This window comes from Engraulis encrasicolus, chromosome 5 (assembly GCF_034702125.1).
Source record: "Engraulis encrasicolus isolate BLACKSEA-1 chromosome 5, IST_EnEncr_1.0, whole genome shotgun sequence".
Lineage (NCBI taxonomy): Eukaryota > Metazoa > Chordata > Actinopteri > Clupeiformes > Engraulidae > Engraulis > Engraulis encrasicolus.
In genome coordinates, this window is record NC_085861.1 from 43,786,776 (window position 1) to 43,798,713 (window position 11,938).

The 11,938-nt window shown below is 45.9% G+C and overlaps 1 protein-coding gene across 1 annotated transcript in view; it reads left to right on the forward strand.

The window, feature by feature from the left end:
* Window positions 1-8,059, forward strand: part of she (Src homology 2 domain containing E) — a 16,665-nt gene extending 8,606 nt beyond the window's left edge. Inside the window, exons 3-6 of the mRNA XM_063199519.1 lie at window positions 10-222; window positions 3,123-3,351; window positions 4,911-5,030; window positions 5,750-8,059. Coding sequence (XP_063055589.1) covers window positions 10-222; window positions 3,123-3,351; window positions 4,911-5,030; window positions 5,750-5,933 — 746 coding nt within the window. The 3' untranslated portion in view covers window positions 5,934-8,059. The remainder of the gene's footprint in view (window positions 1-9; window positions 223-3,122; window positions 3,352-4,910; window positions 5,031-5,749) is intronic.
* Window positions 8,060-11,938: the final 3,879 nt, after the last annotated feature.

Genomic DNA, 11,938 nt, shown 5'->3' on the forward strand with positions numbered 1-11,938 from the left:
TGTGTGCAGAGATCCGCCGGCGGGGCTCTCGTGACCTGCTGAAGGTGTGTGTGGTGCTGAAGGGGGACGAGGAGGGTGGCGAGCCCCAGATCTACGACGTGCCCTACGAGGAGGTTCTAGAGGGTATCCCCCTCACCCGGCCCGAGTGTGACCCCCGACCCCAGGCAGAGTACGAGCTGCCCTGGGAGTGGCGCAAGGAGCAGATCGTCAGGGCCCTGTCAGGTACAAGACAACACATTGCATTGCATTACATTACAATTACAGCCGCAGACACTTTTATCCAAAGGTGCTTGCAAATCAGGATATAGGTTTTTTTGTTTTTTAAAGATATTTTTTTGGTCTTTTTTACTTTATTTATGATAGGACAGTGAAGGTGGTGACAGGAAGCGAGTGGGGAGAGAGAGACGGGGAAGGGCCAGCAAAGGACCCGGGCCGGGAATCGAACCCGAGTCAGCCGCGTGGTAGACGAGTGCCCTACCGTTTGGCCACGGCAGGGCCTCAAATCAGGATATAGTCAATAGAATACTATACACGCAGAAGTACAGAGTGCATGGGCCATGCAGGGCAAGTGCACCATTTGTACATAAGTACTACATAAAAGCAGGTTTAGAACATAAGGTTTGGTTTTTTTCCCTTTTTGATTGTGTGCATAGAAGTCTGTGTGGCACTATATTGATTGGTCTGTCAGAAAATGATTTGCATTTTCAAGTGTTTGCACCAATATAGGCCTGTCAACATTTATAGTTGAGGTATTTTTGCCCTTTCAAACAAGCACACACAAGATCATACAGTATGTATATACAGACACTATCACATCCAGAGATCAATTCTTAATTGTTTTTTTTTCATCTCTGGTCAATTCTCTAAACTTACTTAGAGTGGTGATAACCAATGATGGGAGGCAAACGTAATCTCTTACGTAGAATTCACCCTCAAGATGACAAATCACTGTTATTTTTAAGATGAAAAGACTACTAGATTTGATAATAAACAGGACCATTGTTGACACAGACGGGAAATGAGTGGAGTAGATGGGATGTCAGGCAAGAGCCTAGGGGACTATTATTTATTGTAATATTCACATCCGCATAAGAAACTTGTCGCCTCTCTTGAAAGTGTCAAACAGAAAGGTTCAATCCATGATTTTATTCTCAGGCTATTTTATATCAAACTCATTTAATGGGTCCCTAATGCCTGTTTAATGCTCAACACACACACACACACACACACACACACACACACACACACACACACACACACACACACACACACACACACACACACACACACACACACACACACACACACACAATGGTGGATCGGCCATCCATAGGGTTGTGGAAATGTAATAGGGAGGTGGGGAGGATCATGTACGTTTTACCACTGAGATGAAATATTAATAACCTTCTGTAAAAAAGACAGACATCATATTCTCAACAGTTCCTTATGTAATCCCAACAACAAAAAAGCTTAAACATGCCAATCACTTCACATGTTGAAGTTCTCACCTGCAGGAAGCTCATTGTTCTGGCGGCCTATTCCGGCAAACGAATTGTGCGTTTCGTTTTTTGTCTGTTTGATATATTGACCAAAACAAGAGGTCACTCAGATAGTTTACGGTAGTGTTTCCGCACAGCAATGGGCCTTTCCTGTTTCCTATTTGTCATGCCAGTTTTTTGTTAGATAACAGCAGCCATCTTTGTCTCATCTAATAGCTCCTGTCTGCCATAGGGGAAATTTACGCCCACCAATGTTTATTTTTTTCAATTCGGTAATATCTGTTCAACAACCATTTTTCCTCTAATGATCTCCTGATGATCCTTTGCTCTAATGATCTTAGTGCACAGTATTTAATTTGTGCAGATGGGCCTGACTATGGTGGGCTTGTTCACTCTTTGCTGAAAAGACTCAAATACGTCAAAACAACATTGCTATGACATTACAGAGAGCCTTAAGTAACAAATTAAGAATGGGTCATTACAATTTTGGTGACAGTATGGTTATAACTCTGCGCAAGCTTATGGCTCTCCACAAAGCGGTTACCGTTAAGACACGGCATCATAGATTTGATATTACCAGCATGATAATGACCAAGTCGTTGTGCACGACTAAAGGCTCTGTGTTATCTCATAGTAGTGTAGTACTATGGTAGTTAACTTTTCAATGACTATTCCATCGTTCCACTGGTAGAAGGGCGTGTATCATGGGGCTACAGGGAAGTTACATTTGGACTACATTATTAGAAAATGTCATTTCTAAATATTCTATGATGCTATGACATACAGTACTTAACAGAGCCATTCTGCACAGCTGTAGATAAACAACAACAGTGTAACATAGAAGAACACAATTCTTACGTATATTATGAATAAATCAACTAACTGAGAATACAATAACTCCTTCCATCAACTCTTTGCCCTTGCTTATTCATTAATAACAATCGAGCAGCAGTACACAAAGGGACATCACAGAGCTTGTAAAAACGTTTTGTAATTATAATCCAATAACACCTTCTTCAGTCGTCCCATTAGGGGAAGCTGACGGGGGGGGGGTTGGAGGTTGGTTTATGCATTGACTGGGGAGGGTTCTTTTCAGATGACTTTGTCCCGGGCCCAGAGAGAGGGAGGTCCCAGAATTGGGTCCCCCCCCATTACAGATTGTAGGCATTCAGTGGGGAGGGTTCTTTTCAGCAGGGGCGTTGCTAGACCTATTTTACAGGGGCACGGATGTTAGGTGCCTGGGGTGCCTAGACCTATTTTACAGGGACCTGGGTGTTGATTTGCTGTGCCCCAGTATGAGTTTCACAAAAAGACAACAACGTGGCTACCTTGGAATTTATCTCAAGTTTAGCATACAGAGTAATCTACAGAATGCGCACAAAATAGTACACATGCACCACTTGACATAATATAATTAATTTACAAGCTTTTTAAAATAAATAACTGCAAAAAATAGCAATCTCTCGGTGCCCTACAGTCTCTCTGTATAGCATTGGGTCAGCTGACGCCCCTGCTTTTCAGATGACTTTGAGCCCGGGCCCGGCAAACGCTGTTAGCGGCCCTAGTCCCATTGCCCTTGCTGCTTGCTCCTGACACAATGTCCTTGGCTGTCCACCCACACAGCCCAGTTTGATGGAGTGGAGCGGGTGACCGGCAGCAGCAAGGAGGACGCGGCGGTCGTGATGTCCCCTCGCCAGCAGAGGCAGAAGAGCTGGACCCCCAAAACCCTGCGCCCCTCTCCCCCCTCGCCCTCCCTCACGCTCACCCCAGCCAGCACCACCCCAGCCAGCACCACGGACAGCGACACGAGAGACAGCCTGGTGGACCCCACAGTGCCTCTGGAGAAGCAAAGGTGTGTGTGTGTGTGTGTGTGTGTGGAGAGAGAGAGAGACAGAGAGAGAGAGAGAGAGAGAGAGACAGAGAGAGAGACACAGAGAGAGAGAGAGAGAGAGAGAGAGAGAGAGAGAGAGAGAGAGAGAGAGAGAGAGAGAGAGAGAGAGATTGTGTGTATTTGTGTGTGTGTGTGTGTGTGTGTGTGTGTGTGTGTGTGTGTGTGTGTGTGTGTGTGTGTGTGTGTGTGTGTGTGTGTGTGTGTGAGAGAGAGAGAGATAGAGAGAAAGAGAGAGAGAGAGAGAGAGAGAGAGAGAGAGAGAGAGAGAGAGTGTGTGTGTGTGTGTGTGTGTGTGTGTGTGTGTGTGTGTGTGTGTGTGTATGTGTGTGTGAGAGACATAGAGAGAGACATAGAGACAGAGGGAGAGAGTGTGTATGTTAATATGAGAAAAGCATGCTTTCCTTATCCTGCATGTGGCACGTATGTCAGTGAAATGATAAGTCTTACTGTCATTAATTATATCTGAAATGTACTGTAAATTTGATCACATAGTTCTCTGCTACATTTCAGATGTATTTTGCCTTTTGAAGTGTCTCTGTCCTAAACTGACAGCATCAGCAGCACAGTCCCTATAATAGTCTGACATCATCTCCCGGGGAGCTATTCACAGCCATCGCATGATAGCTCAGATAGCTCTGCCTTTAGTAGCATGATATCTCATCCTTTCATGCTAAGCATGATCTCTCCATCCCCCTCTCTCTTTCTCTCCCTCTCTCTCTCCATTTCTTTCCATTGCTCTCTCTCTCTCTCTGTCTCCATTTCTTCTTCCATCTAATCGTGCTGTTCTGTACTCACGCTTTGAGCTCCTCTCCTCTTCCCCCCTTCTCTTCTTATTTGTCATGAAATGAATTGTGTATTATCTGGCTTTTAACTCATATCTTCTTGCACCTGATGTCTCTCTCACCCTCCTTCTCTCTCTTTCTCTCTCTCTCTCTTTCCACGTCTTTCCATCTTACCCTACTCTATGTCTCTCCTTTTCCCCCCATCTCTCCATCCCTCTCTCTCTCCCTTCCTCTCTCGCTCTCTTCCTATATCCCCTTATCTTTCTCTCTCTCTCTCCATTCTCTCTCTGCTCTCTCTCTCTCTCTCTGTCAAGATCTCTACCTCTGTGTACGTGTTAACTTCTGCTCTCTCTCTCTCACTCTCTCCTCATTCTCTATCCCCTTTTCTCTTGCTATCTCTATCTCTATATCCATCTCTCTTTCTCGCTCTCTCTATCTTTATCTCCATCTCTCTCTCTCTCACTCTCTATCCCCTTTTCTCTTGCTATCTCTATCTCTATATCCATCTCTCTTTCTCGCTCTCTCTATCTTTATCTCCATCTCTCTCTCTCTCACTCTCTCTCTGTCTCTCTCAACATCTCTACCTCTGGGTGTGTGTTAACCTCTGCTCTCACTCTCTCTCGCTCTCTCCTCATTCTCTCTCTCTCTTCTCTCTATTTCTCTCTCTCTCTCTCTATTTCTCTCTCTCTCTCTCTCTCTCTCTCGCTATCTCTCCTCATTCTCTCCCTCTCTCTCTAGCTGGTACCACGGCTCAGTGAGTCGGCAGGAGGCGGAGGCTCAGCTGCACAGCTGTAAGGAGGCCAGCTTCCTGGTGCGAGACAGCGAATCAGCTACCAGCAAGTACTCCATCGCCTTGAAGTGAGTTTGTAGACAGTGAGTGTGTGTTTGTGTGTGTATGTGAGAGAGAGTGTGTGTATGTGAGTGTGTGTGTGAGAGAGAGAGAGAGAGAGAGAGAGAGAGAGAGAGAGAGAGAGAGAGAGAGAGAGAGAGAGAGAGAGAGAGAGAGAGAGTGACTGCTCGTGCTCGTGCGCGCGCGCGCGTGTGTGTGTGTGTGTGTGTGTGTATGTGTGTGGAGTGAGGCTGTGATAGAAAGCATTGCTCCAGGGTATCCCTTGAAGCACACACACTTTTGAATCTCAACAATCTCTGCTGTCACTCAGCAGCTAAGGATTCCGGAAGACCACTGGCCCATGTCCGAGTAGTAAAGTATTATTCTCTTTCATTGAAGTTGGAGTAGGTTGGATTTGGAATAGCAAGGCATCAAATGAGTTGATAAAGAGAAAATATAGTCTTATTTTCCAGTACCAATACATATGTAGAATATGCTTTTAGATAGTATCCTATCTCTCTCTGTCTCTGACACACACACACACACACACACACACACACACACACACACACACACACACACACACACACACACACACACACACACACACACACACACACACACACACACACACACTTCCTATCACTATCAGTCCCTCTCTCTCCTCTTTCTCCTTCTATCTATCTCTATTTGTGTTGGTTGGACTTGTTTTTGTTAACCAGTTTTAATTCCCCCCCCCCCACTAAAGGACGAGCCAGGGCTGTGTGCACATCATCGTGGCCCAGACCAAGGAGAGTGGCTACACACTGGACCAGAGCCGCTGCACTTTCCCCAGCATCCCCCAGGTGGTGCACTACTACTGCACCCAGCGCCTGCCCTTCACCGGGGCCGAGCACATGACCCTGCAGCACCCCGTGCCCCGCACACACTAGGGCCCCCCTGTGGCCCAAGACACACATTAGAGGCCCCCTCTGTCCCCACACTCATTTGCCCCCCCCCTGTGCCCTGAGACACATTAGGGGCCCCCCATGACCGATACACATTAGGGGCCCCCTGTGACCCCAAGACACACTACTGACCCCTGATCCAAATACTACTGAGCCCTAATCTGAAGACTAGTGGCCCCTGCCCTATACTCACATTCCAGATTATATCTTGTCGTGGTAGTTCAACACTTAGGCTGCGAACACACCAAACACAGATTTTACAGTTTGAGGCACAGTTTTTTTAAGGCATTCCAGGCTGTATCAAGTAGGTCGTGTAGAAAAAAGTACACCTCAAGGTGGAAAATACCCTTGTCACAGATTGCCAGATGTCCAGTAATTGATAGTATTGATAGTAATTGGTGTATTGATATATTGAATTATTCAAATTCTCATCGGACATTTAAAATATCTGGGATCAGTGTGATGGAAACCAAAAAAAGGCAGATTACAAGCAAAAACTTGTGTTTGGTGTGATATCGGTCCAAATGCTCTCTGGGAATTTGTGCTGTAAATTTTACACTCATTCAAAACTTAGAGAGTTTATTTAAACACTCTCCCTAATTAAACCCTACATACATTCAATAGGGTGCAGTTGGTTGTACTCTCTAAGTATTGAATGTGCTCCCTGGCCCCTGATCTACGCACCTGTGCCCCCTGATCTACGCACCTGTGGCCCTTGGTCCTGACACATGGCCTGATAACCATATGATGACCCCTCCGTGACCTGATGCCCCGACCCCTCACACCTGCCCCAGACTCCAGGGGCCCCGATGGACCACCTTTGTTGATGCATGACTAGACTATAGAGTTGCCAAATCCCTGTACACGATACACACACACACTCACACACACACTCACACACACACACACACACTGACATGCACACATGAACACATGCACGCACACATGTGCGCGCACACACACACGCACACTCACATACATGCGCTGTACACATGCACATACGTATGCACATACGTGTGCACACACACACACACACACACACACACACACACACACACACACACACACACACACACACACACACACACACACACACACACACACACACTCACACACACGCACACACACACAGATAACATGCATATGCAAAACCCATCACAAGTGCCCTTACTACTATGCTATTATTGACTACCAAAAAAGGAATTAAGTCTTCAAAGTGGCCTTAGTCTGGCTATGCCATCGGAACCAAGAATTGAACCAAAACCACCGACAGTCTACTGGAGACTATATCCTCACTCATGTATGGCGTGTTTGTAAAACCCTTTACTCGTCCCACACACACAATATTGCCAGAGAGCTGGCCTCCAGGAACGTGATTTATCTATGGAATTTGTTATGACCTGACACACACACACACACATCTTGTAATTTCTTTCTCTCGCTCTCTCTCTCTCTCTCTCTCTCTCTCTCTCTCTCTCTCTCTCTCTCTCTCTCTCTCTCTCACACACACACACACACACACACACACACACACACACACACACATCTTAATATTGGAACTGAAGTCTTGTTTAATCTGACCTTTTTCAAACACATGATAACATTGTTCTTCTGCAACGAACTGTGCCAGAGTAGACTGTATCCCTGTCCCTCCATACTTAAATTCTTAAAATGTATTAATTTAACAAATACTTTTTTGTCCTGTTAATGTACATCTTCAAATGTTTTGTACTTTTTCAAAAAGCCACACACGTCATATAGCCTTATATCTCGTAATGTTATTATAATGTTGGGATGTTTGTTGCGGGGGTTTTGATCATTTTTTTGTTTGTTTATTTTTGGTGATGCTTATTGTTCTTCATTGTGGGGTACAGACTGTTGGTGTGATGGCTTCTTTCCCAGCTGTGTGTTCAGCAACATAATACCTACTGGGAAGGGAAGTACAAGAACCACGCACCCTGGTGGTCACCCTGTGACATTACATCGTCTCGCCGTCTCCAATTCCACCGTGCTGCTCTCCAATTCACTGCATTAAGGCCGTGTTATCTCTCTGTGGCAACAGGCGCGGCGCACGTCTTAACACGCTTCAAATAAAGGACATATTTTTAGAAAACAAACAAAGCCGACCGTTTCTTTCCCCCCCACACCCCAGTCTCTTGTTTCTCTCTGCAGTGTATGTTAAAAAGTGTTCGGTCAGTCTTTCTGCTGTGGTTGTTGTGATCAGGGCTCTAAATTAACACCAACCAACTGGCTAAGATGCTGTTGACATTTCTGTGTGGCTGCTAAAAAAAAGACCAGCTTACTAGCCACTTTGACTCATTAGTGAGTGTGTGTTTGGCTTGTAAGCTTAACATCTACTAGCCATTTTGGCTTTTGATAAAAAAAGGGCCCTGGTTGTGATGTAGGTTGTGATATTGTGGTATAGGCTGTATTGTGCATTTGTTTTTGGCCTGCTTTCTCACAGATTTCTTGTAGGCAGCCAAGACTTCTACGTATGTGAGGTTTCCCAAATCAATGCAGCAAACAGAAGCCCACACACACACACACACACACACACATACAACACTTTAATCTCATCAGCTTAATTAGAGCTGTTGATTGAGTGACTGAGCCTCAATCTGTCTTGTCTGTTCGCAGTAAACACTTAATTGATTTGGGCGGCCGATCCCTTTGATACCTGTGATGACAGCAGGGTAGTCGGCTACACTGCAGCAGTGCCCACTCATTTATGCATGCAGAGCTCACAAGACAGCTGAGAGCCCTGTATAAACACATTTGGTCTGGTTGGGTGGACTGTTGTTTTTTATTAGAAAAAAAGAAGAGGGATAGAAAGAGAGAGATAGAGAGAGAGAGAGAGAGAGAGAGAGAGAGAGAGAGAGAGAGAGAGGGAGAGGACCAAAGCATGTATCTGCTGCATTGATGGTAACATGCTTTTTACACACACGCACACACCCCTGTAGCAGAGAAAGACAGAGAGAGAGGGTGCAACAGAGAGAGCGAGAGAGAGAGAGGGTGCAACAGAGAGAGAGAAAGAGGGTGCGAGACTGTGAAGAGACTCAGTGAGGCGGAGAGCAAATCAATTAAGCACAGGCGTGCAGTACGTATACATGCTAAACATGTGCACAACATAAAGTAGCAACACACACACACACACACACACACAATGTCACACACTCACCTGAAATGCACAGGCTTTAGACACGCACGCACACACACACACACACTCACACAGACACGGTACACACATACACAATGTCACACACACACAATGTCACCTGAAATGCACAGGCTATATAGAGACACACACACACACACACACACACACAGGAACGGCAGGGGCTTCTCAGTGCATCCATATGCAAATAGCACATTATCTCCCGTTAAGTGAACCATGTGTGGAATGGCTCACGCAACAGCGTAGAATGTCAGTGCGCTTCTGCGCATGTGTGTGTTAGTGTGTGTGCATGTGCGTGTGTGTGTGTGTGTGTGTGTGTGTGCGACTTTTTCTGCTAGATAAGGGATTACTAGGTTGCCATGGTGATTATAGGCAGCAATGTTGAGCCATCTCTTCAGGGAGACACCGCCTCTGTGTGTGAGAGAGATACAGAGGGAGAGAAAGGGAAAGAGAGAGAGAGAAAGGGAAAGAGAGAGAGAGAAAGGGGAAAACAGAAGTCTGATGGTGAAGGGTAACTGCGGTCTAAACAAGGATTTTAGACAGCAGGACTCAAAATGTGCTCTAGGCCTATCACACACACACACACACACACACACACACACGCGAGCGCACACACACACACACACACACACACACACACACACACACACACACACACACACACACACACACACACACACACACACACACACACACACACACACACACAAAACAGTGTGGTAGACACATTATAATAAAATTTGGTTGCCAAACAGCAGAACTCACTTTTCCTACGGTACCGTAAGTATAAACAACCTACATTGCACAATATGACCTCACAAGCTCTCCCTTCTGTTCTTTCTTTCTTTCTTTCTTTCTTTCTTTCTTTCTTTCTTTCTTTCTTTCTTTCTTTCTTTCTTTCTTTCTTTCTGACTGTGTTGTCTTTTAGGTCTTTGTCTCATTTGTCTGACAACTTGTGGTGAGCGTCTTTTCTGGGTCATTATAGGCCAGGGGCTGAGGTGATGCCAGCGAGCATTCACAGCTTGGCTTGCAGTGTGTGTGTGTGTGTGTGTGTGTGTGTGTGTGTGTGTGTGTGAATGTGCACGCTTGTGTTTGTTTGTCTGTCTGTCCATAGCTGTATTTGTTTGGTAATGTAAGTGTGTGCATTTATGTGTATGAGTGTGCACATGTGAAGAGTTCAGATGAAAAACCCCCTAAGTGCCTTTTCAGAAAATAATCTTAATTCATTTTTATTTAATACAAAGATATCAAAATTGCATATTTTTTATTTTATTTATGTATATAATTATTTATATGTATTATCAAGTACATGAATGTAAACCAAACCAACAACGGGGTTCTCTAAAATATAGAAGTGCAGGTCTTCAGAAATGTTGTTAGGGGGTTTTGCATCTGAACTCTTCATGTGTATTTACGGTGTGTGTGTGTGTGTGTGTGTGTGTGTGTGTGTGTGTGTGTGTGTGTGTGTGTGTGTGTGTGTGTGTGTGTGTGTGTGTGTGTGTGTGTGTGTGTGTGTGTGTGTGTGTGTGTGTGTTACAGCAATACAGACTGTATGTGTTAGAACGTGTGCGCGTGTGTCAGTGTGTTAATGGATAGGTGTATTTGTCTAGGTACAGTATGTGTGAGTGTGTGCATGTGTAAATTCAGGTGTGTGTGTCTGTGAGTGTGGGTGTGGGTGTGTGTTATGTGTTCATGTAGCCTATGTATTGGGGTAATGTCTGTCTGTGTGTGTTTATGTGTGAGGGAGAGAGAGAGAGAGAGAGAGAGAGAGAGAGAGAGAGAGAGAGGACAATGAGAAAGACACTACACAGCCTTGATTTCCACCCATCTGTCCATCTCCCACTATTCATCAATCAATGGAGCTCGTTTAGCATGCGGTGCCTCATCACATAACTCCACCCGGCGCGGCGCCGGTATACACGCGGCACACGTCAATCTATCTACTCTATCCGCCCATTCACCCTACCACCACTTCCTGCCCCACTGCCTGCCACCCGACAGCGGTGACAGCAAGCCAGACCGCCGGTGACGTCTTGAGTTTGGGCGACCAGCCAGCCCCCCCACCCCCCTGTCCTCCATCTATCCATCTCCTCCGCCGTCTCCGTCTACTCTCTTCTCCTCTCCGCCACGTTACACCACCAGGGCCGTTTCAAGGTATTTGTGGGCCTTAGGCAAATTGGGACTTTGGGCCCCTTTCTTCCCCTCTTCAGACTATTACAGACGGGCCCCCTCCAAAGACAGATTTTGTCATAGCAGTATCATTGTAGTTTTCGGCTTTGCAGTTTTGCCTCACTCAATCCGTTGTCATTGCAGTCATTTGAATACAAATAGATAACCAGTCAGCTTTCAGCTGTGTGGGAGGACCCTGGTCAATTGCCTAGTTTGCTTGCCTGGTAGTGACAGGCCTGTACACCAAGGCACAGTACCGCCACGTGCTGCCTCCGCTTTCCGCCGCCAGACAGCCCAGCCGGGGTTGATAATGTGACGGGCCCCTGTCAATCACCCGCGGCCCTGGCTGCGACTGCCGGCACACGGAGTAAAGTGATGGTGACTCGCTCCAGTTTGCAGTAGTGGATCATCATCATCATCACTCCAGACACGCACACACACACACACATGCATACACACGCACGCACACACACACACACACACACACACACACACACACACACACACACACACACACACACACACACACACACACACACACACACACACACACACACACACACACACACACACACACACAATCTAGGAGGAATTAAAACTAGTTAACAAAAACAAGTCCCACCAACACAAATAGAGATAGATAGAT